General features: G+C 52.8%; 1 protein-coding gene across 2 annotated transcripts in view; it reads right to left on the reverse strand.

Annotated features, from left to right (window-relative positions):
- Positions 1–9278: 9278 nt before the first annotated feature.
- The window catches only part of PDE2A (phosphodiesterase 2A), a 90225-nt gene continuing 71866 nt past the window's right edge, over positions 9279–27637 (reverse strand). For both annotated transcript variants that reach the window (XM_037840532.1, XM_037840533.1), the window contains 25 exons: positions 23862–23921; positions 23110–23263; positions 22698–22750; positions 22411–22485; positions 22198–22239; positions 21611–21679; positions 21205–21335; positions 18458–18569; positions 17915–17954; positions 17748–17811; positions 17322–17394; positions 17007–17184; positions 16710–16822; positions 15966–16043; positions 14932–15054; positions 14393–14463; positions 14027–14149; positions 13601–13688; positions 13313–13360; positions 12269–12343; positions 12006–12105; positions 11650–11762; positions 11213–11251; positions 10988–11094; positions 9279–10662 (listed from right to left, as the gene is read on the reverse strand). In XM_037840532.1, the coding sequence (XP_037696460.1) occupies positions 10452–10662; positions 10988–11094; positions 11213–11251; positions 11650–11762; positions 12006–12105; positions 12269–12343; positions 13313–13360; positions 13601–13688; positions 14027–14149; positions 14393–14463; positions 14932–15054; positions 15966–16043; positions 16710–16822; positions 17007–17184; positions 17322–17394; positions 17748–17811; positions 17915–17954; positions 18458–18569; positions 21205–21335; positions 21611–21679; positions 22198–22239; positions 22411–22485; positions 22698–22750; positions 23110–23263; positions 23862–23921 (2340 nt within the window). In that variant the 3' untranslated portion in view covers positions 9279–10451. The remainder of the gene's footprint in view (positions 10663–10987; positions 11095–11212; positions 11252–11649; positions 11763–12005; positions 12106–12268; positions 12344–13312; positions 13361–13600; positions 13689–14026; positions 14150–14392; positions 14464–14931; positions 15055–15965; positions 16044–16709; positions 16823–17006; positions 17185–17321; positions 17395–17747; positions 17812–17914; positions 17955–18457; positions 18570–21204; positions 21336–21610; positions 21680–22197; positions 22240–22410; positions 22486–22697; positions 22751–23109; positions 23264–23861; positions 23922–27637) is intronic.

Raw genomic sequence — 27637 nt, forward strand, 5'->3', positions numbered from 1 at the left:
AGGAAAAAAAAAAAAAAAGCAATGAAACTAAAAGCTGGTTCTTTAAGAAAATCAATAAAATTGATAAGCCTCTAGCCAGACTTATCAGGAAATAAAAAATGACAAGACACAAACTACCAATATTAGGAATAAAAGAGGTGAAATCAGTAGAGATTCTACAGATATTAAAAGGATAATAAAGGATTAGTATGAACATTTATACCAATAAGCAAATATTATGAATATTTATACCAATAAATTCAACCACTAAGATGAAATAGTCAAATTCCTTGAAAGACCCATACTGCCAAATCTCAGTCAGGAGGAAGAGATAACTTGAATAGCCCTGTATCTATTAATGAAATTTTGAATTCATAGTTAAAAACTTTCCTCCGAGGGATCGTGGGGGCAGAGAGTGTGTATAATTATAAAGGGTAGCATGAAAGAAATCTTTGTGGTGAGGTAATAGTTCTGTATCTTGATTACAGTGGTAATTACACAAATCTCTAAGACGTAATAATTGGCAGAAGCTAGGTAAGGTGTACACAGGACCTCTCTGTACTTCCCATGAATCGATAATAATTTTGAAATAAAAAGTAAAAAAATCAACAACAAATCTTTCCTACAAAGAACACCCCAGGCCTATGTGTTGCCTTATTCTATGGCCTTTCTCTGCTTCTCAGTATGATTATATGATTATGATGGTACTGGTAGCACTCTGATAGCAAATCCAACAAAGACATTACAAGAAAAAAAAAACTACAGACCAATATCTCTCATGAAGCATAGATGCAAAAATTCTTAACAAACTATTACCAACTCAAATACAACAATATATAAGAAGGATGTATAAGGAAGATGGGAAGGAACACAAAGTTGATTTCACATTTGACAATCAATCAATGTAATTCATAATGATTATCTCAATAGATGCAGAAAAAGCATCTGACAAGATCCAGTATCCATTCCTGTTAAAAACTCTCAGCAAGAGCCCTCTACCATAAGTTTTACCCTTGGGAAGACGGTTGCTGCAAAGGAGAGGCTAGGCCTCCCTGTATTTGTGCCTAAGAGTCTCCTCCTGAATGCCTCTTTGTTGCTCAGATGTGGCCCTCTCTCTCTGGCTAAGCCAACTTGAAAGGTGAAATCACTGCCCTCCCCCCTACGTGGGATCAGACACCCAGGGGAGTGAATCTCCCTGGCAACATAGAATATGACTCCCGGGGAGGAATGTAGACCCGGCATCGTGGGACGGAGAACATCTTCTTGACCAAAAGGGGGATGTGAAAGGAAATGAAATAAGCTTCAGTGGCAGAGAGATTCCAAAACGAGCCGAGAGGTCACTCTGGAGGGCACTCTTACGCACACTTTAGACAACCCTTTTTAGGTTCTAAAGAATTGGGGTAGCTGGTGGTGGATACCTGAAACTATCAAACTACAACCCAGAACCCATGAATCTCGAAGACAGTTGTATAAAAATGTAGCTTATGAGGGGTGACAATGGGATTGGGAAAGCCATAAGGACCACACTCCACTTTGTCTAGTTTATGGATGGATGAGTAGAAAAATAGGGGAAGGAAACACAGACAAAGGTACCCAGTGTTCTTTTTTACTTCAATTGCTCTTTTTCACTCTAATTATTATTCTTGTTATTTTTGTGTGTGTGCTAATGAAGGTGTCAGGGATTGATTTAGGTGATGAATGTACAACTATGTAATGGTACTGTAAACAATCGAAAGTACGATTTGTTTTGTATGACTGCTTGGTATGTGAATATATCTCAATAAAATGATGATTAAAAAAAAAAAAGAACCCAAAAAAAAAAAAAAAAGAGTATATTGGGAATTCTCTGTATTGTTCTTGCAACTCTTCTGTAAGTTTGAAATCATTTCAAAATAAAATGTCTTTTAAAAGAAAAAAAAAAAAAAAAACTCTCAGCAAAGTTCCTCAATCTGTTAAGGGCATCTAGCAAAAGCCCTCCAGCTAGCATCATACTTAATGGTTGAAAGGCTGAAAGCTTTCTCCCTGAGATAAGGAACAAGATAAGGATGTCCAATCTCACCACTTCTGTTCAACATTACATTAGAAGGTCTAACAACCACATTAGGAAAAAAAAAAAAAGAATCAAAAGAGCATCTAGATTAAATAAAAAGAAAGAAGTACAATTGCCTTCATTTGCAGATGACAGGATCACCTATGTTGCAACTCCAATGGAATACACAAAAAACTACTAGAACTAATGAGTGAGTTTACTAAGGATGCAAAATCAATACACAATAATCAATTATTTTATATCTACTATCAATGAATAATTGGAAATTGAAATTAAAACACAATAGCATAAAAGCCTCAAAAAAATAAATTCTCTTAGATAAATCTGACAAGAGATATGTAAGACCTATACACTGAAAACTACTAAACATTGCTGAGAGAAATTAAAGGCAACCTAAATAAATGGAGAGAAATACCATATTCATGACCAAAAGATTCAATATTGTTAAAATGTCAAAATTGATCTATAGAGTCAATGCAATACCAATTAAAATCCTAGCAGGCTTTTTACAGAAATTGGCAAGCTGGTTCTAAAATTCATTTGGAAATGCAAAGGACTTAAAATAGACAAAACAACTTTGAAGAAGAAAGTTAGAGTTCTTAGGCTATCTTTCTTCAAGACTTTTAAGCCATAGTAATCAAGAAAGGTGGTATTGACATCAAGAGAGATGAATAGATCAATGGAACAGAACAAGGTATCCAGCAAATACATGATCAACAACCCTGTATTCTCTGCTTCCAACCTTTGGAAGCTTCTAGTGGGAGTGATGAGTTCACAGTTCAAAGGTCACTGAGTGGACACGAAGTGTAAGAGGAAGGAAGGAGTGAAGGACAACTCTCAGGCTCCTGATTTGAATGCCTAGGCAACTGGATCTCGGAAGGAAGGGTCTAACTGAAGAAAGAAATCCGGGAGTCATTGTGTGCAGGTGGTAATTGAATCCTTGAGCAAGTGGGAGGGTTCAGGAGGGCGTGTGGCAGAGAACACAGGGTGTGAGGTTGAGGTCAGAGCCCTGGGAGTCTAGGCTCAGGTGGTTTGAAGGTCTCGTGATGTAATCACGGGACAGCCTGAGCCCTGGAGGAGCCCTGCCCCTGCCCCTGTCATCCAAACTTCAAAACGCTCTTTCCCAGTCTCCCTCTTAAGAAAAAGGGGGTCTAGGAAATGTAAGAATGCCTGACGGACATCCAGACAGATTGGCTGACAACATCCGGCGCTGCTGAGGTGTCCCTTCAGTTCTCCATATCTGCCCCTGATTTTCTTTCTCTTGCTCATCTCTTGCCTCCCTCCTCTGGTCTCTGGTTCCTTGCCTACAATATGGCCCTCCCTACTATTCTCAATCACTTCACTCTGGGTTTTTTCCCCTTTTCCAGCACTTGTATTTGTGTGTGTGTGTGTTTTCTTGTCTAGTGTTTGTCTCCTCCTCTAGACTGTCCATGAGGACAGAGACACCCCCTCCCACCACCGGCTTCCTTCCTACCACGTGGGTTTATCACACACCTATCGTGGGCCGGGAACGGGGCCAGGTGCTGGTAATACAACAGGGCTTGGGAAGAAAGTCGAGATCTTGTCCTTTTTCTTGTCCTTTTTTTTGCTCACTGTTCAGTTTTCTGTACCAAGAGTAACCTATAGTAGGCGCTTAATAAACATTGTTGAATGTAAGAGGAAATCTTCATAGAGAAATGCACCCAAGGGACGGACAGAAGTTGGAAGAAAAGGAATGGCATTTCACTCCTTCAGAGGGGAGGCCTCAAAATAAGGTAAGGAGCTGAACCCAGGGTTTGGTCTGGGAACAAGAAAGACTGCTTCCTGCCAAGTCCCCACTTTGATGTGAACACTCTGCTCCATTCTGCCACACACACACACACACACACACACACGCATGCACACGCACATGCACACATGCAGATGAGCCCACACTCACACAGCCTTCTGGGATAGAGGGCAAGATGAGTAAGTGGTTTTCCCATCAGGACCTGACTGGGAGAAGCTTAGAGAAAGGAAAACAGATCAGATAAGAGCGAGAAAAGGCACCTCTGCCAGACCATCAAAGATTGACTCCATCCATCGACGTCAGTCTTTGATTAGGCCAAACTCAAAAAGACTGGGAAAGAGACCCTCAGGAGGGAATCTTCTCTTTCTCCTTTTCCTGCTCTGCCGCCGCCACAGACCCGGGGGCTCCAGTGGCTGCCAGAACTCGCGCCCTGACCCGCTGTCGCCACACACAGACTCACTCCGACCTCCCCGGGGCCATTAATTACCCTGACTGCGCACAGCTCCTCACGCCCGGGGGTGTTTGGTTTCTAGCACTTCCTTACCTCTGGCACTGCAAGGGGCTCCAGGCTCCTCATATATTTCTTGCGAGGTCTTAGAATTAGCCATTTCTCCAGGAAGCCCAGGTACCTTTTGTTGAAGAATCCTGTCAAGATCTGGGCTCTAGGTGTGCTCCTTGCTACTGTGGTGTCATTTTTTTCCAGGCCCTTTCAGCTGACAAGAGCAAGAAAATATATATGTGTATACTAACCTGTATATTTACACACATCCGTAAGTATTTTTATATGTAACTATTTGCATCTCACTAAGCTAAAGGTATTCATACTGATGTCTCCAACTCTAATATGTTATCACAGGGATCATTCTATTTTCCTCCCCTTTCTTATCCATAAACTCTCACCCCAATAGTTAGAAACCTGGCTCCCACCACCTGCTGTCCTTTTACTTATTCATTTCCATTATACATGTATAGTGATATCAGAATTGTTAACCTGTGCCCTGTGGGAGACACCTTTAGCAACTGGAGTACAGGAGTTTCTTTTGCCCTTAGACTATAGACTTCATTCTTTCCAAAGTTTCATAGGTCCGCACCTTTTCCCCCAACACCCTGCAGTGGGGTTGTTTCGTATATTGGTAACAGTTAAATTGTTTTGTCCCGTCTGCATTCTATACTGGGATCCTCCAAACTCCCGTGGGGTTTTTTTTTTCTTTTTAATTTGCATACATTAAGTTCCACTCTTTGTGCTGTAAAGTACTATGGGTTTCAACAAGTGCACAGTGTCATGTATCTAATATTATGTATCATTCAGAGTAGTTTCTGCACCCTAAAAGAGCCCCTTTGATTCACTTATTCAATCTCTTTACAGGCAACCACTGATCTTCTTATTGTCACTATAATTTTGCCTTTTCCAGAATGTCATAAAATTGGAATCATATGGTACATGACCTTTTCAGATAGGCTTCTTTCACTTAACAGTATGCATTTAAGATTCATCCAATCTTTTCATTACTTGATAGATCATTGTTTTTATTGCTGAATAATATTACATTGTATGTATGTATGCACCACTATTTGTTTATGCATTTGTCTACTGAAGGATATCTTGGTTCTTTCCAGTTCTTGGTGATTATTAGTGAAGCTGCTATAAACCTTTATGCTCAGGTTTTTATGGGGGTATAAATCGGGTAAAAACGTAGGACTTTGATTGCTGGATCGTATGGTAAGACCATGTTTAACTTTGTAAGAAACTGCCACATTGTCTTCCAAAGTGGCTATACAGTTTTGCCTTTCCACCAGCAATGAATGAGAGTTCCTGTTACTACACATTCTTACCAGCAACCGGTATTATGAGTTTGGTTGTTTTGTTTTGTTTTAGCCATTCTAATAGGTGTGCATGTTTTGATTTTCTTAAACAACAATAGTTTACAAATATTTGCCCACTCTTACTTCCCATAACTCTTGCATCTTCTGGATTTGTTTACCTTTGGGGGAGCTTCTTCCAAGAATGTTTTCAATGTCTGTTTTATGTGACAAACTTTCTGAGGCTTTAGATGCATGAGAGTATTTTTATTATGCCCTCATGTTTGAATAACTGTTTGGCTGAAAAGAAATCACAGGTTTTACATTATTTTCCTCCATTGCTTTAAAACTCTTAGTCTTGTTTTTCTTGGAACCACTGTGCTGTTAAGAGGTCTGACAATAACCTGATACATGTTCCTTTTTAGGAGGCCCCCTTTACCCTCCTGGAGCAGGCTAGCTTTGAGCTGACTGTCCCACCTCATCAGCACGTGATCAAGGCTTGCCATGTTCTTCTGTAGTTATTTTCATGCACTGAGGGAGGGCTGGCTCACGTGGGGGAGGCGTCAGTTCTGCCCACACTCAATCACAAGGCTGATTCTGCCTTCCCAGGGATCCTTCTTCAGAGGGAGAACATTCAGCTGGCAGACACCCCGAGACAACATGGGGTCTCTCTCAGGTAGAACTGATGCACCTCAGTCCTGTTCAGAGAGCAGTTAAAGGCCCCAAGAAACATTTCCCTTTTTCTTTATGGAGTTGGTATGGATGTATGTGGGTGTGTAAAAGAGAGAATGAGTGTGTGAGTCTGTGCGTGTATGAGTCTGTGTGAGAATGCCTGTGTATTGGTGAGTATGAGTGAAAGAAGTGAGGCCAGTACCCACAATAACACACCCACATACCCACAAGCGCTCTCCGTGCTCCCTGGATGTCACAGCCCTCCCGCACTGTATCGTAACTATCTGTATCTATCTCTTCTCTCTAACTGATACCCCAAACGGGAGGGTCCTCCAGGTCAGGCCTGGGCCTCATTTATAGGTACTCAGACAGGGTTTATTGAATAGCTGAGTTTTATTCACACCCAGAGCCTCACTGGCTGCCCAGCATCAGCCTGCAATGTCAGGGGTGGGCTGCCCATGCTTTTGTGCCCCCTCATCCCAGTCTGGGGTCATGAAGGCCTGGCGCTGTCCCTTCTCTGACCTCTGGGAAGGTGAGGCCAGCAAGGGTCGGGCGCCACCTGGTGGCCATGGGCTGCACTTCAAACCACAGTCTGCTCTCCCGTCCCCGCAACAGAGCTGAGCCCTGCTTGCTGCCCCTGCCCCCCAGGATAGTCCTGCACTGACTGAAGGCAGCGATCCTGTCCTCCTGAGTCTCCATCCTCTATCCCAGAGGAAGAGCCCTTGGTGGGAAATCAGGCAGGCCAGGTTTACATCCTCATCTTGGCCGGATTACTTAACCTCTCTGAACCACAGTTCTTTGGCTACAGAATGAGAATAATAGCATCTACTCCAAAAAATCATTATGAGATTTAAATAAAACGTAAAATGAAAGCAGTAAGTTGGGACGGTAGGGCAGCTACAAGAAGCCAGTGGAGCCAAGCCTTGGGCTTCTGACCTGGGGAGGGCTGCCCACAGGCCCTTTGCAGACGCAACCCTCCTCCCACCCTCTTCCCCTCCCTCCTCCCCTCCCTCCTCCTTTGGCCTCCCCAGACAGCTGCCCCACCCATTTTGCCAGGGAGCTCGCCCTCTGCCAGAGGCTGAGGGTGGTGCTGAGCAGCCACCCAGGACCGGGCTGCTCATAGGGCATCTCGCAGCCCTCTCTGCTCCCTCATGTCCAATTAGCCACCAAGGTCTGCCAATCCCACACCTCTTGAATTCTCCCTCTTGCCCAGCCTAGGGCAAACAGTGTCATCCCCAGAATGATCCCTGCTCAGCCTCTCCCCCTGCAGCCATTCCCTGCTTTCCAGCAGGAGAAAGCTTTTTCCTGGCTCCTTATTGAGGACAGAATAAAGTCAGACTCAGCCTGGCAGCGAGGCCCTCATGATCTGGCCTAGTTGACTTTCCTGGCCTTATCTCCCCTTATCTCTCCATCCAGTCGCTTCTTCTCCATGCCTTTGTACCCGGAGTTTCTTCTACCGGGAGTGCCCGTCCCCCTTGCCTGCAGGACAATACCTGCTCATCTTTCAAAACCTCGCTGAGGGTCTCCCAGGGCCCCAGGGCCCCAGGGCCAAGAGTCCAGTGTGTTGGTCATGGCCCTGTGTCTGAGTCTGCACCCTTCTACACTAGGCTGTCAGACCCTCCGGACCAGGGTCAAGGACAGTTAGCTCTGGGCCTCAGTGCAGGGTCTTACATGCCCGACAAGATGTTTGTGGATTATTCAAACAATGTGGTGCTGAGAAGGGATGTGTCACAGCAAAGGCCTCCAAAGGGATTAAATATCCTCAAGGGATGGCTGACCTGAGGACAGAGAGCAGATAGAGGAGGACAAGGCCCCTGATATTTGTACTCCAGGTTGTGTTTCCTCTTTCCCCAAAGGCTTGTAGAAGAGGGACATGCACACACATTCAGAGCTGGCGGTCACAGACAGAGGGCAGCCTGCACCCGACACTGTATCAGCCAGGTAACATTAGACTCGCCATCTCCTGTCAGCCTCAGGCCAGGACCTGACTGCCACCCCTACCCGGGGCCCCCTGGCCTGGCCTGGGCCCTGTGTTGTGACAAGACAGACACAGAACTGGGGGAGCCCAAAGCAGGGGCCAGGCTGAGAAGGGGCCTGGAGCCTCATTGCCCAAAGGGAAAGCCAGAGGCTCTGGGACCCTTTAGCCCAGAGGAGCTCTTGGTTCCAAAGGCAAGGCCAGCACCACAGCCATGCTGGGGGTGGTCGCAGGAAGGCTCTGTCCACCTTCTCCCTCATTCTCTCCTCCCAGGAAAGGTTATCCATGGTCCTCCAGAGAAAGAAGGCCCCAGGGCCCAGCCCCTTGACATGTCAGCCTTTTCTGATCTGGAAGAGACAAGCAGGGAGGGTTCGGAGGAATGCAGGCAAATGGGAGGATGGGGCCTGGAGATCTGCCAGTCAGAGCCTCCTCATGCCCCCCAAGCCTGGAGTCTGCCTCCTGTCTGTGCAGGGACATAAGCCTCTCACAGCCAGGAGGGCAGTGGACTTAACTCCACAGACACAACCCAGGTCTGAATTGGGCATGGAGTCAGATTCAGGGGTACCCCTTTGGCAGGACTCAGAGTAGGATGTGGGACTTACAGGGATACAGATAAGCAAACCTATGGCTAGGAAGGAGTTCAGAGGCCCAGGCCCTGGCTGTGTGGGCACTCGTGACCAGGGCAGGTCGGCTATCAGAGGGTCTAGGTGAGCTATAGGCCACCTCCTCCAAGCAGCCTCCCTGATTGCTTCAGCCTTTTGGTTCTCCCTTTCCAGTCCACAATGTCTCCTGGCTAGCATGTTGTCTCACTGCTCCATGCCCAGGCCTCTTCATTGGCCACCCACCCCATCTCTAATATCTGTCACAGGGCTGCCACAGGGAGTATGCCAATAGGTCTACGTGCTCCCCCAAAAGAAGTGCTGGGCAGCAAGAGTCAAGGGCTCCAATAACTGGGGGGTCCTGAAGGGCCCTGTCTCCCCCAATCCTGCTTCCCACCCCATGCAAAAAGTCTACAAACAGCCCCACAGGGGAGGGTTGGTAGAAAGAAATAGATTTATTCTCATATACAAAGCAGTCAGCCCACGGGACCATATACAACAGTTGCACAGAGTCCTAGAAAAACGCATCTCTCTAAAGGCAACTCAGAATAGGTAAGGCAGGTGGCCCCCCTCCCCCCACCCCACCACACATACAGAACAAAACAGAGAAGAGAGAAGCCAGTGGCCGGGCTCACCCAAGAGGCCCAGCCCTGTGGGGTCTCCAGAGCCCCAGGGCACAGGTGGATATGGCCTTGAGGAGGAAAGAAGCCCTGCCAGGGCTGAGGCTGGGCCCCTCTCTGGCTGCAGGAATGGGGGAGGGGCTCAGGCCAAGGGGGGAAAGTCAGGAGGCCACTGAAGGACTCAGGGTTCAGCGCTCTGTGTGCCCCAGGGTGGCAGGGACATGCCGCAGCCTATCCTGGGACTACATGCAGAGCTATAGGGATTTTGATCTGAAAGGGGTCTTAGGGAACGGATTGGCTCATCCTCCCATTTTGCCCAGAAAGGGGAAGGGACTTGCCTCGAGTCACACAGCCGGGAGGAAGCATTGCTCACTGAAACCTAGGCCTGTCTCCCAGCCCAGGGATCCCTCCCCCCCGCAAAGCACTTAGCTGCCCCTCTGGCAGCTTCCTCCTGGGACCCTGCATCTCCCCAGGTCCGAATCCCCACATAAGCAGGGTGGCATCCTCAGGGGCACCTTCAGTTCCATGACTAGTTCTAGTCCTTCTGCAGGAGGATGACTGTTTCTAAGAGCCCACCCTCTGCTCACTCATCTTCCCTTCCATGAGGATCTCGGAGACCCAGGGGTTGCCTACAGGGGTCAAGGGCCCAGATCCAGTGGGGAATAGATGGGGCACGGGGGAAACCAGCCAGGCTGCTTTGGAGGAGTGGCTTGGGAGGACTTGCCAAGGTGCAGCACAATGTCTGCTGCTCATTGGTCTCCCCTGTGTTCTCAGGGGACAAATTACAAAGTCTCAGTGAGGCTGGAAGTCTTGCTTCCATTTTATAGATAAGAAAACTGAGGCCTGGGAAGGTCAGGCCTTGCCCAGGGTCAGATGGAAAGTCCTGGTCTAGATCCCAGGACCCCTGGCTCTGGTCCCCAGTACATCTGGCCAGGCTGGTGGAGGGCTGTGGGAGAAGGCCTGGGTGGGGAAAGGTCCCAGGTGGGGCTCACTCAGCGTCAAGGCTGCAGCAGCCATTGATGGGGACCCCGGCGCCATCCAGCTCGGGCACCTCGTACTCCTCATCCAGGAAGTCGAGTGAATTGTTGCTTGGGAGGCCGCGGATGGTGAACTTGTGGGACACCTTGGTCCAGTGCTCACGGTTAGAGGCCACGCGCTCATACAGCTCTGCTGCCTTGGGGAACAGGTCCTGCAGCAGCCTGGGGGTGATTAAGTGTGGGGATCAGAGATCAGAAGTCAAGTCCTGGGCAGCAAGAAAGATTGGGGCTAGGCCACAGGTAGAACTTCCACCTGAGTATGAGGTATGGGATTGGACACTCAAGGAGAGCAGAATGTTCTCTTTCCATAGGAGACCCAGGATGAAGTGAACTACCCACTGAGGGGGAAAACAGGAGACAGCTATGCCCAGAGGCAGGTCGATGGATCAGTCGGAGCTAGGCTGGGCTGTGATGCCCATGGGGCAGTCTACCATCACCCCCACCCTCTCTCTGCAGGGTCCCCAGCAGCCCCCATGAGCTCACTCACTTGTAGATGGGCATTGCTATGTGCTCCATGAAGCTGATCTGCAGCTCAGGGATGTAGGCTTTCTCACGGTCCATCATCTCCATTGGCCTGTTGCCCATGGCCTTCTCCTGCAGGTAGCAAGGCCACTGGCCATCAGGTACCAGGATCGGGCTAACCCAGACCCTCCCAAACCCAGGTCAGGGACCCTCTCCCAACCTGGACCTCCTGAGGTCATGCCACACATACCAAGTCTCCCTGGGAGAAGAACTCTTTGTAGATCAGCTCCTGAAAGGCCAACACTCTCATCACTTCCTGTGAGTGGGATCCATCCACCAACCTCCTTTGACAACTTATTCCCAAGAGGGTATATTTGGGCTCAGGGATTCAGGGACCTGAGCTGCATCCCTCTGTCCTACCTCAGGGCCTGTCCTCACCACCCCCAGCCCAGCAGTGGCATGGTCCCCAGTGGGGAGGAGTGGTTGGGTTCTGGCCTACTTTCTACCAGTCACTGACTTGCTGTGTGACTCTGAGTGAGTCTGTGTCCCTCTCTGAGTCTCCCCATCTGTTGTCCTGAGATGGTCTAGGTTTTTGTCTCCCCCAAATGCAGCTAGGCTGAGCTCAGGGGCCACACACAGCCAGGCGGGTATGCAGCCTCAGCCTGCCCAGGAAGGGCCAGTGCTTACTGCGATCTTTCTTGTGGTCTTCCAGCCCTTTGTCTGGTCAGAGAGGTCACAGGAGGTCATAAGGAGGCAGAGGAGGAGGCTGTGGTGGTGCTTGTTGTTTCGGTCGTAACCCACTGTTGCGGGAAGGAAGAGGTCAAGGAGAGCCTCTTTCTCCCCTCTCTCTGAGGACAAGGTCTCCAGTGCCCACCCCACAGTGGTCCAGGGAATTTGGCACCCTGGCGAGGTCGTGCAGCCAGGAAGGAGGTTGATCCCAGGGAGAAGGGTGATGGGTCTGAACCCCTGGGGAGGCCCCCCAGGCAAATCTTCCTCCCAGCAGTTCTTCCCCAACCCCGAGACCCAGGGCTAAAGGCAGGCACCTTCAGCCATCTTCTGGAGGTCCTTGAAGATGCGGAGGTGGTGGGCCAGGTCCGTGGCCAAGATGATGTCCCGCATCAGGTCCAGCATGCGCTGATAGTCCTGGGGAGGCATTGGGGGGGCAGGGGGAGTCATGGCCTCCTGACAGACACTCCCACCCACTCACCTGCCCCTGAGGAGCCTCCACCCCTCCCTCAGCTCCTTCTCTGCTCTCTGGCCAGCCCCCCATGACCACCCCGTCACTCCCACCCCCAGACCCCATCACCTTCCGGGAGAAGTGGTCGAAGATGTTGCAACCATGGGTGTTGAGGATGGCGATGGCCTGAGCAAAGTGGTGCCTCTGGTGGGGGAGAGGAGTGATGGGGACCCAGCCGGGGGCAATGGGCTGACCCCACCACTGAGCCCACCACTGGCCCAGCCCCAGCCCAAAGGTGAGCAGAGCAGGCAGAAACGGGGAGGCATTAGTCCCATTTCCTTTTCTGAGCCATGTTTCAACCCTCCGTGTGACCTCGGGCAAGTCCCTGGTCCATCCTGAGCCTCAGATTTCTCAGCCGTCAAGTGGAGGGATCTGACAAGATCAGCTCTGAGGGCCTCTCAGGCTGGGAAAATTCTGAAATGATCCCTCTTGGAGTCCCAGACACTAATTTATGCAGCTAACATTAGTTTGCTGACAAGGAAAGGCAGTGATGAGGAGAGGGCAAGGCCCCTGTCTCCTGATGCTGAAGGACTGTCACTGGGAGGAGGAACAGACCTCTCTCAAGGCCCGAGGGCAAAGCCGCAGCTGCCACCAGGCCTCCCAGGAGAGGGAGAGCACCTCGTCTCTGGGGTGCACGCAGGAGCAGCCTCTAGAGGGGTGCTGCTGGAGGCAGCAGGGAGCAAGGTGACCTTGGAGGGCCAGAGTCAGAAATTTGGCTCCTGCCCTGGGCCAAGTGCAAGGAACTCAGAGATGCCTCAGAGCTCATCCCTGCTCCAAGGAATCTTGTCTGGGGATGGGCAGGCCCACACCAAAACATCCGAGGTAAAGCTGAGTGTGATCAGCTGCCCGGGGTGTTCCCAGACAGCCAAAGGGAAAGGGACTAAATGCCAGCCCTCTCTTTTCAAACCTGGCTCAGGCAGAGACTGGAGCCCGACGCACACCCTCATCCCGCATGCCCTCCGAGCCCCACCCCAGGACAGCAAGCCAGACATGCCCTGGGAGTGGATGCAGCTCCCACAGCCCATCTGGAGAGCATGGTTTGGGAACTGGAAGAGAGGGGTCATGGTTCATCTTGGGGGGGGTGGTGCCAGGGACCAGGCAGAACAGCAGTACCTCCATGACAGAGCCCTCAGAGCTGTAGAGCGCAGCCAGCACAGATTTCTGGAAAAGCCCAGGAAACGTCCTGTCACCCCTCATATCCAGTCCCAGTGCCGCCATATTAGGCTGAGTATTGCCCATTTGTCTGCCCCTCCCACGGCCCCTGGCTCAGTGCCCCGAGCCAACCCTGGGAGAGTCTCCGGCTGTATCTGAGGCTGTCCTCTGGTCCTGCTAGCTCCCACCTCTCTTCAGACTCCCAGAGACCCTGGGGTGGGTGCCCGCTGTGAGGAGGCGGGGTCTCACCGAGGCCACCTGGAAGGAGTTGTTGGTGCCCCTGTGGTCCAGGTCATGACACATGCAGGAAACAAACAAAGCAAAGATCTCGATGTCCCTGGTTGGGAGGCAGAGAAGAACGATATCAGCCTGCAGCCCCCTCCTCCAGGACCCCCAGAGGAGGGGTGGCTGGATGAGACATCCAGGAGCCGAGCAGGCAGGGGGTCAGGACACCTGGGGCCCTTCCTGGGAAGAAGCACTGGCTTCGGAGTCCATCAGACCTGTCACTCACTGGCTATGTGAGGTGAGCAAGTTGCAGAGTCTCCGTTTCCCTCCTGGAAAAAGGGACTATGCAACCCCCACTTTGCAGTTAAGAGGCTCAACAGGAAAGGCTTCCCTGTCCCAGGGAAGAGGCCCCCAGAGGCTGCCAGATGGGGTGAAGGGGGAGCCACTCACTCGAGGTAGTTGGTGAGCTCCAGGTTCTTATAGAGCAGGTAGCAGAAGTGGGAGACAGAAAAGGCGTGCATCCAGTTGTGGTAGGGGGGATCCCGGTAGCCCTTCTTCACCATCAGACAGAACCTAGTGGAGGGCAGCAGAAATGGCTCAGCTTCTCCTCCTCCAGGAAGTCCTCCAGGGTCTGCCCTGCCCTATTCCTTTCCTTTACTCCCTCCCCTGTGGTCCCAGTGTATGTGAATTGCCTCTCATTCATGAATCCTCCCACCTCCACAAGACTGGGTATCCCCATCTTCAGAGAGACCCCTTCCCCAAAACCTGGGGTAAAGGACAGAGGGAGGCAGAGATGAGCAGGGCTGGGGCACACACCGGGCCAGTGTCGGGCAGTCAATTTTGTAGTTATTGATGAAATTCATGTCCTGCAGCATGCTCAGGACAGCCTGGAGAGGGCAGAAGGGAGATCAGAGGGATGCCTGACATCAAATGAGGCCCCTGCTTCAGCCTTTCTTGAAGCCTCAGGCTCAAAATTTTGAAGTCTTAGAACCTTAGATTAAAACTAGAAAACCATAAAGTAGTAGAGCCAAGCATTCTGAGTGATGACCTTTTAGAAATATAGGATCTAAGACCTAAGAACTCTTGGAACCAAATACACATAAAAGCTTAGAAAAACAGGGAGGAATATGCAAACCCCAAGGACACAGGGCCTGGGCATCATTGGTTCAGGAGCAGCTCTTGGTGATTATCCACTCCTGCCTCTGGCCTCTGGGCAGGCCCCATGGGCCACTCCAGCTCTGAGGGATACCCCATAGCCATCCTTGAGGACTCTGGTCTTGCGAGCAAGTTCTTTTAGGCACGTCTAACTTAAATCTGGCTGCATGCCCAGTCAAGCCTGAGAAAAGCCAGCTCACCATGGAGGTGTCATCCTCGGGCAGAGAGCGAGGTGTGTAAGTGAAACTTGCGAAGTTGGAGTCAATGGCAGCCACAGGCTGAATCCCGTCATGGAGAAGTTTGGTGTACTCGTCGTCAGAGACCTGGAGGGGCCCAGCCGGGATATCAGAAGCCCATGTCACACCATCCATCGTCCTTACCTTCAAATTCCAACTACAGGTGGAGGGACCTTCACCCAGAATGCACCACACTCAGGCTGTCCACTCCATTGTCCACTCCATGGCTTGTCACTGGGCAAGAGATCCCCCCCCTCCCCCTCAGCCCTGTGGTTCCCTGTAAGTGTCCCTCTGTTGGTGGCCACCCTCATCTACAATGGCCTACCCTTGGCAAAGACAGAGAACACCCCTTTGTGACACCCCCAAACCAGGACAGGCTTTCACAGACACTAACTCACATGCTCCTTCTTTTGGGAGGGAACCTCCCAGTGTCTAACCCTAATCTTTCCTAACCACAAAGTCTGGGTTTGGACACGAGTGAAAGAAAACGTCAAAATGAACAATGACTACCACATGCCTGGGAAGCTTTTCTGGCAGAGGATCGGGGAACAGGATGGAATATCAGAAATGAGAACAACCCAGGGCTGCATGACCCCTGCACCTGAGGGCAGCTGTGGACAAGGGCCCTGGGTGGGCTGCCCAGCCTGAAGGCTCCAAGATACGAATTACTCCCTGGACATGGTGGATACCTGGCTGAACCAGGTTCTTCCCTGGGCAGGGTCCTGCTGGCCACTTCCAGCCTTGGGGCTGAACCCAGAGATTGCTTAGAAGAGAGGTCTATAAGCAATGGGGCAGCAGGAGGCTGCCCCTAAGGAGTGACCAGGAGAGCAGGAGATGAGCCATTCTTCTGCACCTATCTTCCTATCTTCAGGAGAGAGGAATCAGAAAGCCCAGCCTAGTCCTGGGCCCCTGTGGATTCTGGGAGGCAGGGAAGGAGCACAGAGGAGCAGGTGGCCCTGGGTCCCCAACGAGGAAGATGAGCTCCATGCAGTCCTCACCTTCATGTGGTACATCATCATCTCGTTGGCCAGGTGGCTGCGATACTGAGCCTCATTCACTTTTTTGTACAAAAGGGACTGGGGGAGAGAAGGAGAGGTGAATTCAAGCAAGGTGGCCATGAGATCTCTGAAATGCCCTCAACTGGCTCTGACCCCAGTTTCAGCCTTCAGACTCCAGTCTAGAACAAGGAGCCTGCCACCCCCACTTTCATCCAGCCCCCCTTCTCCCCAGATCCCTTTAGTATTAGATCTAGCATTTTGTGCCATCTCCCCACCCCTCCTGCCCCAATCTTCAGTGACGGAGCCCGAGGCCCACAGCAGGGAAAGAGAAGCAAGATGTGGGAAACAGTGTTACAGATCTGGGGACTGGATTCCTAGACAAGAGGTGCCAGCAGGCCTGGACAATGAGACTCAACATTTCCCAAAAAGCAGCTGACCAGAGGCTTGGGCTGAGGTTGCTTCCAGAGAAAGTGTGGAGATAATGCCAACTAAGGTTTCAAAGCTTTCTTTAGTTTCCTTTCTACCCCTCCCATGGTCCTGTGACACTGACTGGAAACAGCAGGCAACAGTATCCCAATTTACAGATGGGACACTGAGGCCAGAGGTGGCCAGGGCGTACAGCAACCCAGCAGCAGGGCTCTGAGTACCAGGCGGGGAACGGACCCGTCTGGGAACCGAGCAAGGAGAGCCAGTGCGGGGAGAAGAGATGGTCCCGCTCCGGCCCTGCTCCTGTCCCCCACTCACATGGGCAATGCTGATGCCGCAGTAGATGGAGAAGGCAGTAGCCAGGTCCTCGTCGAACTTGCTGAACCATGGCCCATTGATCTTGTTCACCAGCTCGGCCACACCGATGACCTCTGGGGGCGGGAGAGGGTTTGGGACTGGCGGAAGGAGGGATCTGGCAAGGATCTGGCTTCCCATGGTGACCCAGGGGATGTCCCATGCTTGGAAGGCCCGGCCCCTCCAGCTCAGGGATGCTGCTGGGGGCGGGGAAGGGTTGCCAACCCTGCGCTCAGCTCCGCCCCCGCCGCGCGCCCGTACCCTGGTTCTCGTTCTTGATGGGGAAGCACAGGATGTTGCGCGTGCGGAAGCCCGTGCTGTCGTCCACGCCGCGGTAGAAAAGCGGGTGCGCGTACGCGTCCGGGATGTTCAGGATTTGGCCGGTGGTCGCCACGTGGCCTGCGATGCCCTGGTCGGCCGGGATGCGGATCTCATAACTCTGCCGGAGCAGGGAGAGTGCAGGGAGGCAGAGATTAGAGGCCCGCCTCAGAGGGGACCACCGGACGTCGGCGCCCGCTCCCCAGCGCCCCCTGCCGACTCTCCGTGGCCAAACACTCTCACGTGGCCCTGCCTCACCTCGTCATCCACCACGCCCCCGTCGAACACCTTGGCCACCAGCTCGTTCTGATCCAGCAGGAACACGGAGCAGCTGTGGGGAGGGGAAGGGGTGTTTGTCCACAAGGCCCTGACTCCCCTCTCCGCCCACCCCCAACTTCTCAGTGACTTGAGGCCAGGGAGGAGTGCTCCCCAGTGAGTCTCTCCTTAGGACTGGCTGATTCCAAGCCCATTCAAATAATTATTTTTGAGCGCCTCCTATGTGCACTGTTAGAAGCTGAAGTCCTGTGGAGAGTAAAGCCTGCTCTGTCCCTGCTGTCATGAAGCTTAACTTCTAGTGAGGAAGACAGGCATGAAACAAAGGATCACACAAAAGGTGACCAGGTCCCACTAGAAGGCGGGGTTGGGTGAGCCCTCTCTCCCCACGCCCCTGGTGGTTTTACTCACATCTCTGCATTACTGAGGTTTCTGGCCTCTGTGATGATCTCCTGGAGCAGGACAGAGACATCATCTGGGGGGGAGGGGCAGCAGGGGGACAGTGGTGAGACAAGGCTGGAGTGCCCAGGCCACACTCCCACCCCACAGCCAGGCATGGACAGGGACAGTGCTCTCACCCAGATGAGTGAAGAGGTTCTTTGCCACTTGGAGAAGAGCCTGCAATGGAGGAATTGTAGATCACAGAGAGTTCACGTTGCAGAGGTCACCCTATCCAGCCCCCTGCCTCCAACTGCCCTAGGGTCTCCTCGTTCTTACCCTAGGCTTCCCAGGACAGACTGGAAACTGGCAGAGCTTAATGAAATGATTTGGCTGTTAAATGAAGGACTCAGGGTACGGCCACAGCAAAGGTGCTTAGGAATCCCTGTCTCTCAGATGTGCAGATCTATCCTCAGATGTGAGGATAGATGTGCTCTACCCTCCCAGATGTTGATGTAGTACCCAGATGGAACGCTAGAGAGTGAGCATATACAGTGCTTGCAGCCAGTGCTCCTAAGAAACTACTGACCTCTCCCTTGAAGAGGCCTCTAGGTCATGAGGTTCTCTCCCTGCCTTAGGGCAGGGCTGCCATCAGTCCAGAAGACTTGGGCTTTTCCCTTGTGGATGGCCCTCTGAGGGCTGGGCGATTGGATTCCGAGAGAGGTGCAAGGTGGGCCACTCACCTGGCACTCACACTTAAGTTTCTGCTCCTTCTGGAAGGCCAGGGTGCTGGTGAGCACCGTGCTGGTGTAGTGGAAGCAGTGCTGGGTCACATGTTCGTCCTGGTCTGTGAACCTGGGGGAGGCAGGAGGGGTCACAGAGGAAGGAGAGAGGGAAGGCCAAGCCGAAAAGACCCCTCACTCCTCTTCCATTTCTCCTTAATTCCATTCCGCCAGGAAGCCCACTCCAAAATCCACCAGCTAACCATGACCCTCCTCTACTGGGGCTCCGCCACTACAGAGGCAGCGTGGGCCTTCCCCCTCCAACCGAAATATGCTTTCCTTCTCAGACCACTGCTTCTTCAAGCCAGAGCCATGTATCCCTCCTCTGACTTGGGATTTACCCAGATCATGGCTGGGTCTCCTCCCTCAGACTACAGACCCACCCGGGCCAGAGCTAGGTGTTCTCCCTACTCTTCCCCAGGGGCCCCTCCAGCCTCAGGGAGGGGCAGTGGCACTGCCCAAGGGTGACATCTTGCCCTGTCTTGTCACTCTCCCTGGACCCTGCTGGCCCAGATTTGGTGCCTCATAAATCCTGAGGTATCCCCCCAACTCATGGAGCTAGCTCTTGCCTGACAAGATCCAAATCCAGCTGAAGTCATTCCCTCTGCCACCAAATGACTTGTCACCTGAGAGCCGCCTTGGTCTGGATTGACCAGGGGCCATGGGTAAGCCTCTCCAGGTGGTAGCCGTGGGGGGGGGAGGGCTGCCTCAGCCATCTTGGCCATCTCTCTGCCCCAAGATTTCCTTGCCAAGGTCCTCTCTCCATTCCTTGGCTGGCCTCAGTGCTCCTCACTGCCGGGGTGGCCCCCTTCCTGCTTGCTGCTTGATTCAGGTCTAGATCCCAATCCTCAACACCATGGGTCTATCTGCACACTTTCCTTGTGACATTTGAGGTCCCTCAGTCTGGTCCCACCTCTCCTTTCTGCCCTCATCTATGGGCTCTCAGCTTCAGCCACACTAAGATCCTCATCACTCTGAGAAAACCCCAGGTTCTTTTACACCTTCATGCTTTTTTCCACGCTATTCCCTGTACCTGGAATACCCTTCCCATCTGAGTCCCTCTATGCCCTGAAAATAAACTTCATGTTTTAAAGGCAGGGACCGTGGCTGTATCATCCCATGCCAAGTGCAGAGCCTGGCAAAGGGGAGATGTTCCGGAGAGGTTTGCTGGATGTCTTACCTGTACCCCACCCCACCCCCCCGTTGGGCCCAGCTGAAAGGATTCTGGAGCCCCTGTTCTCTGGTTTCTTAGCTGGATTCCAGGCAGCTTCTCTGCAGTTACTGCTCTGAGCTGAGCCCCATTTTGGTTCATCCAATCATTCAACACTCAGCTCCTGAAATATGTGGGACCTAGAGATGGCCCCAACCCTGCCCTGGGCTTCAGAGCTGTCACCAAGGCCCCATCTTGTTTCCCTTCTGATACCATCTCTCATCCAGGTCTGGGGCTAGCCCCACAGCCTGCAGCCAGAGGTCATGGCCACTGTCCCCATTGGACTGCTACTCACCTTGCAGTCCCTTCCCCAAAGGCCTTCCCAGGCCACTTGGTCAGTACAGGGCTGGGCACAGTTAATACTCAATGTATTTGCTGAATGGCATATATGCTCCCACCACCAGGATTCCCACCAATCCCAAATGCCACATATCCTGCATCCTGCCTGCCTCAGCTAGCTCTGACAGGGACCTGCCTCATCCCCATGACCTCATTTCCCTGGGCCCACTCAACTGCCTCCTAAGCTCCATGCTGGCAGGCCCTGATGCTGAGGTCTACGACCCCATCCCAGGGCTTCCAACACCTCTCCAGTCCAAACCTGCAGTCGTCCCCACCAACACCCCCCACTTCTGCAGGAACTCTGGGCCTGCTTGCTTGGATCCCAGTGTAGCTTCCTCCATCTAGTCAGCATCTTGCCACATCTTGTACTCTCAGCTCCATCCCTCCCCTGCCTTCTCTTCCCCACCTGTATGACTAGGCACAAACTGCTAGGCCAAGTTTGGTAGCCACAAGGCATTCGTGTCCGGAACCTGCCGCTAGGACACACATGGCTAATTGCTCACAGCACTGTTTCTCACTGAACTAGGACACATTCTCAACACAATGATTCAGGCAGCTGCTACCAACTAATGCAAGACATGAAATCTATTTATGAACCACTTCTAAACCCCAGATCTGACCTCAGTTCTTTTAATATGATTCCTGGTTAAGTCACCAGGTCTGTTTACCTGGATGCTCTGCCCTGTATGATTCTTAGACTTGTCAGTTGGTTTGAAGACCCTCAGATCATCTCAGCCCCCAGGCCTGCGCCCCTTTAGCCACTGTCCACAGTGGCAAGTGGGGAGAAGGCGAGTACCCTAACAGAGGATAATCCAAATTATGGGAAGTAGGGAAAGAGAAGGGTGACTGGCTTGGACCTCAACTTGACTCTGAATAAGCAAATGGGCGGTGGGGAGTTAATGATTACCTGGGCCTCAGCCAGCAGCAGCTGCAAGGGCCTAGCAGCCCCATAACCCAGAGGCTCTTGCACTAACAAACTGTTCAGCCCTCACTCTGCTCCCTGTGGCTTCCTCCTTCTTGTACTCCATGATGATGCCAGCTGCTGCCTCACTGGGATAAGACCCTCTGCCTAGCACTCTTCCCACACCATTATTCTAACAGAGCCCTGCCCGGGCTCTCAGCTCAGTCTCCCTATCCACATCACCCCACCCAGACTCACAAGTCTCCTCCAAGCTTGTTGAAGGCGCAGGCCAAGGCCACCACCTGGTAAGTGGCCCTGCTGATGACAGGGACACAGAGCATGGCCTGCAGCTCGCAACCCAACATGCTTTGCAGCTGTTGTACATCCTCCTGCAAATGGGAGGCAAAAGGGAGGTAAGTCAGAGCAGGGAAGGAGAGAGGGAGTAAACTTCCCTCCTCCATCCCTCCATCACACTCTGCAACTAGCAGTTCTGAAGGACCCATATAGGAATGGAAGTGCCATGACATGGGGGTGGCATGGTAGAAAGTCCCCAGATCTTTTCTCCCCCATCCTAGGCTGCCGTGTCTCAGAGACTTTGGCTCTGGAGGCTGGGCAGTGGTCTCTCCCCTCACCCCCTCCCTGGGTTAGCCAGAGCCTGACTCACAGAGGTGAGGTCCTTCAGCTGGATGCACTTCTTATCTTCTACCACCTGGCCAAGGCGTCCCGTTGTCAGCTGGAAAATGGGAAAAGGCCAAGTCACAGACTAGCTCTCCCCCAGGACAGGGCATCTTAGTCCACCCACTCCCCCCAAGTCTGGCCTCTTCAGTCAGTCCAAATGGCAGACACAGTCAACCTTAGAGTGAAGAGAGAGGAAGGGGGAGGGGGAGTCTGCCCTAATCAGGAGAAAGACAAGCAGACTCCAAAGATTCCCACTGATCTCAACAGATTCTAAGAGATCCAAATCTGTTTCCAAGTAGTAACAAGTGAACTGTTTTCAAGTAAGCATAACTGGGTCTGACACCTTTCTATAGCTCATAAGAGACTTCTAGTAGAACTTGATGTGTCTCAGATCATGTGAAGTTATGATCTCTTGCAAAAAGTCTAAGCGTATCCCAAGATCCAGAAATTCTATCAGATTCTAAGAGATTCTAGCGAATCCCAGCCCCGCACATTGATCCCATGAATGCCTATGGGTCTTAATTAGCCCTGCAGAGAGCCCAACATCTCAGGGGGAAGGGACCGGGGACTCACTGGAAAGCTGATCTCTTCCTCCAGCACTTTATCTCCGATGACCTGAGGGGCGAGGTCGGGGGATGGTTAAAGGAAAAGGAGACATGTTCCCCTACACACACACACACACACACACACACACACACACACACACACCCATCGGAGACCCCGGTCCCCCGCCCCGCCCCACCCCACCCCACCCCACCCCACCTCGCGGATCTGGGCCTTCCTCACCTTGCAGGAAAGCTGGAGGTTGTCCTCGGACACCAGCAGGAGGCAGCACTGGGATGCCTGGGTCTCCTGCTGCAGCTGAGAGGGAAAGAAAGAGCGAGGGGATGATCGCGGATCTGCGGCCACCCCACTCCATAGCTTCCCGCCTCTGAGGCTCTCCAGGCAGGTGAAGGAGAGGGAAGGGGCACGACTCGGGGACAGAGGAATCTGAACTGAGATGGGGGGCTCATTGGGACGTTGGTTCCTGAAGGCAGACAAGGCGTGGGGGTGTGAAGGCCGCAGGGACTCACGTATTGGAGGACTTTCAGCTGCAGGGAAGAGGCGTCTAAGTCATAGAGTTCCCCTGCAAGGACCGGGCGTGGGTCAGAGAAAGAGCCCCGCCCCGCAACCCTGGCCCAGTTTTTCAGGCCGTGCTCAGTACCCGGACTCCCTTAATACTCCTCCCCGCCCGCCTCCGGCCCCGCCTCCTGCCCCACCCCACCAATGCCTGCCGTCCAATGTCTGCCCCGGCCCCGCCCCCACCCTAGGCCCCGCCCACCCCCACCGGCCCCGCCCCTCGGGCGCAGACCTTCAGGCCTCTCCCGGGCCCTAGATACACCGTTTCACAATTCCTTCCATTTCGGGTGCAGTCCTTCAGAGCCCGCGCACCCCCAGGTTCGACCCTGTCCCGCCCTCAGGATCCCGCCCTGGCAGGGCCCTCACCGCACAGTTGCAGGACCTTGCGGTCCTGGTCTGTGTACGCAACTCCGCTCTTCTCGTCATCCGCGGTCTCCACCCGGGGATTCTGGACGGCGCCGGGGGCCGCTCCGGGCCCTCGCTGCTGCAGGGCCTGCACCCTCCGCAGGGCCACCAGGGTCTGGAGCGGGCCGAGCGGTCAGCGAGCCCCTCGCCCCACTCTTACCGCGCTCGCCGCCTCGGGACTTACACCTTTCCCACAGCTCCCCAACTCAAAACCCAACCTTCAGGGTTCTGCCCGCAGACGCCTCCCGCGGGAAGGCCTGCGCCCCGTGAACAGAGTCCGTTCCACCCTCCTGAGGGCTCCCACTGTCCCTGGAGCGTCTGTCGGTCCATAAAGAGGTAAAGTTTGTCTCCACCCACTAACCCCCAGACTCTTCCAAGCCTGGTCCGGGTCAGATTTCTCTGTCTTAAGCAACCAAGGGGAATCAGTAAGTCTGTTAAAATATCATAAAATCTCAGCCTGGAAAAATCCTCAATATCACTGATGATACTCTTACCTAGGTATACCTCCCTTTAGTATTTACAAGGTATTTGCCTGGCTTATCTCACCCTAGAAAGTCAGGGCTACCATTATGCCCATTTTCGAATGTGAAACTGAGGCTCAGAGAGGTTAAGTGACTTGCTCAAGGTCACATAGCCCACCAGCCCACAGGAAGTGAAGCAGGAACTTGAAGCCAGCTGTGATGAAGGTCTGCAGTGGCCCCACCCCCACTCACATGCTTTTCCACAGCCTGCAGGCTCCTCTCCTCACTGTCGCTCAGCTGGCCACAGTGAACCTGGATAGATGGGGAAGAAGGACCAGCTGTGACTTCCCCCAGCTTCCTGCCTCTGCCAGAGTACCCTTCCCATGCCTAGCACGTATCTGTCCCCACAATACAAACACACTCCAGCCTGCCAGCTGCAAACACAGGCCCATCCTTCTGACCAAACAGCTCCAGAAAACCCCCTCCCCAGGAAGCCCTCTGGGGTTGATCCAAAGCAGTAGAATGTCTCCTCTGATCTCTGCCTGTTACAGTCACTGCCCCATCAAAAGCACAAGCCACAGCCAGGCCTTCAGCAGGTGTGTGTGTCAGGGGGTGGGGGTGGGGTGAAGTAACTTCAGACCCCTCTCTGTCCCCCAGTCCATGATGCCTTTCCTTCAGGCACTGATGTGGAATCGGTGGCATTAGCCTCAGCCACCCAGCTCCATCCTTTCTGAAAGGATGGGCTGGGGGGACCCCTACTGACTGGCACAAGGAACTTGGAGAGGGACAAAGATGATGTGGGTGGTGGTGAGAGTAGATCCAGAGAGGAGAAGGTGTGGACAGAGTTAGGGTTTGAGCCTCCTAAATCTAGGGTAAGAGAAAAGGACCAACATTTATGATGCATCTGCTGTGCCTGAAGAACTGAGGAGGATGGATGAATGAATGAATGAGTGGTATGATTAAGTGCTTTGCCTTACAGGTTAGACTCAGCACCTTGTGAGGCAAACTTCCACCCTGCTGATAACAAGACCCAGAAAGGTTGAGTGACTTGCCCAAGGTCACACCGCAGAAAGTGACAGAGTTGGGACAGCACCACTTTCCCTTCTCTGTCCACACCTTCCCCTCTCTGGATCTACTCTCACCACCATCCACCTCATCCTTTTCCCTCTCCAAGTTCCTTGTGCCAGTCACCAGGGGTTCCCCCAACCCATCTTTCATACTCTGTGAAGTCCCTCCCCCTATCTTTGCTTGTGTGCTTGGTGAGGAAAATGAGGGAGAGAGGAGGGGTGGCAATCTGGGGGCCCACTGCAGGCCCTGCCAGCAAAGCTCCCCACCTGCGTCATAAGCTTGCTTCCTGCGCCTACTCAGAGCTGCTCACCACCTACGGGGCTCCCCACAGTGCCTGTGACAGAGGCCCTCCCCCAACCCTCCCTCCCCACTCGGCAGCCCCTGCCCGCCTCTGCTCTGGGTCCCTTGCCGGGAGCATATGGAGAGGAGGGGACCAGCAGGTTCTTGGGAAGTTCACAGTTTGGCTGAGGTGGAATGGGGGTGGGGGATGCAACAGGTGAGGTGGGGGGAGCCTCATACCTGAGGAGGAAGGAGAGGGCAGACCCTAAAGGCTGTGGGAGCTCAGGGAGGGAGGGCATCTGGGAGGCTTCCTGAGCTGGTCACTGAAGCGTGGGGAAGACAAGTGGAGCCTGAAGAGAGGGGTGCTGCCGGCAGTAGGGTGTCCTGACAGTGCTGGATGGTAGGTGGTGTGGGGTCCAAGGTGACAAGGAAGGAAGGGCCTTGAACGTCAAGCTAGGGAATTGGACTCTAGCCAACGGCAGAATTTAGCATCTGAGGGCCAGTGTCTATGGGGCCTTGGAGAGGGCAAGACTAGGGATGGAAAGACCTGGAGGAGGCCTGGGCTCCTTGGCATTGAAAGTTAAGCTCTAGATGAGGGAAACATCCTTCTTGTTCATTCCCTCCTAGGCCCATCTCTCAGGAAAAGGGAAGGTTGGGGCAACCAGACTTGGGCTGCTAAAACAGCCTGCTCCCAGGTACTGAGTGGGAAGACTGGGAACTGCAGCAGGCCAAGGAAAGAAAGGAGTTACGGAGTCCTCCACACCCTGGGCCTCCCCACCCCCAGCACACACTCCTGTGTGCCACTCCACCCAGCCTGTGCACCAACACACACACTCTCCCATGGAGACACTCAGGCACACACACACATTCATGAGGACACTCAAGCACACACACACACACACACACACACACAGCACAGATTCAGACACAAAGACATCCACACACCCACATTCACAGTGTCTACACCCATCCACACATGCACATCCATACCTGCACAAAGGAAACTTGAGTTCACAAACCCAAGAGCCATGCACACACTTCTACCCTCCCCTCACACAAACACACACAACCACTCCAACACACTCACACACAGCTTTTTGCTCACCAGCAGAAACACACACTTGCACTCACTCTTGCTAATCAGAGAGTGTGTCCAGGGCTCGCTGGGAACACTCAGCTGTGGGTGCTGGGGCTGTAGAGGGGGGTGAGAGCCCAGCACAACCCCCACCCTCCCACCCTCACCAAGTTAATTTGATATGGCTAATCACATCAATGCCCCATCCCCATGCAAGGAGCTAGTGTGGCTGGCACAGTTGGGGGAAAGAGTAGGCACAAATCAGGCATCAAATGCTACAGATCAATGGCCAGCTTGCTCCTCAAAGGGACTTATGATCCCAGAACTGAAGAACAGAACCTGAGACTCTTTCCACTCAAAGAATCTGCAATTAAGTGCCTTGAGCTACGAGCTGCAGCGGCCCAGAACTCAGCCTGCAGCCCCGCACCTGGGCAGCATATTCCCCTGAGCTCGCATCTCGGTCACGCCCCAAGTTTCCTTGCAGGGAGGGCTCCCTGGTCTCTTCCTTGCTCACACTTGCCATAATTTTCGATTCTATCCTTATTTTGCTTGCTTGTGTGATGTGTGTGCCCCCCGCCCTCCAGACTACATGGTCTGTGGGAGCAGGACTGCCTGGTCTGTCTTAGTCATTGCTTGTTCCCAGCACCCAGCACACAGTGCCTGGCACGTGCTTGAGAAATATTTCTGCCATGGGTGGATGGATAGATGGATGAACACCAACAGCAGGACTCAGAGAGGGGAATGGGACTTGTTGAGGAAGGAGCTGGTGACTCTGACCTCCCAAAAGATCTGCCCTATGCAGCCCCTCTACCCTCTGCACCCTTTCCTCTCAGTTTCTGGTAGCAGCTGGGAGGTCTGAGGCTGCCTGAGCTGTCTTTGGGACAATGTGAGATCCTATGGCCCATGGACCCCTGGGATGGAGCAAATGACAGGACCTGTCAGATATGTGTGCATCGGGGAGAGGAAGGGGTCCTAGGGAAGTATATTTCTACATGAGTGCAGTGCAGAGCTGTAAGTAATCCCAACACCTTTCAAGGGCTCTCAGCTGCCCGGAGGATTGAAGGGGGTGAGGGGAGGTTGTCGGGAATTTCTGCTGGCAGCCAAAGCCCCAGATAGCATCTTCATCAACAGCATGCACTCCACAGTTCAGTCGCACTGGGGTCACTCTTCTCCCAACGTGCCACCACCCTTCTCCCCACCCTGCATTTGCTCATGCGGTTCCCTCTGCCTGGAATGCCCTTTCCCAGAGTTCTCTGCTTGTTGACCTCCTAACCATGCTCCAAGCTCCACTCAGAGGCCTCCATCTCCACTGTAAGGCCCTACCTGCCGCCCCAGCCTCTGCCACCTGAGCACCTAGTGGCAGCATGTATTTCATTTGACCTGTGGTGGCCTGAGGGTGTCTCTGCCTTCCCCCCAGACTGAGAGTGCCAGGGTGACAGAAGTGGATCTGATTCCCCTCTGTGTCTGCACCCAGCCCGGGGTGGAGCCTAGCCAGTGTTCTGAGAAGGTGAGTTGAATTTAAGCAATCTAACCCCTCTGCCCCCACCGGACACACATGCACGTACATGCGTGTGCATGCGCACACACACACACACACACACACACA

This window comes from Choloepus didactylus, chromosome 6 (assembly GCF_015220235.1).
Source record: "Choloepus didactylus isolate mChoDid1 chromosome 6, mChoDid1.pri, whole genome shotgun sequence".
NCBI lineage: Eukaryota > Metazoa > Chordata > Mammalia > Pilosa > Megalonychidae > Choloepus > Choloepus didactylus.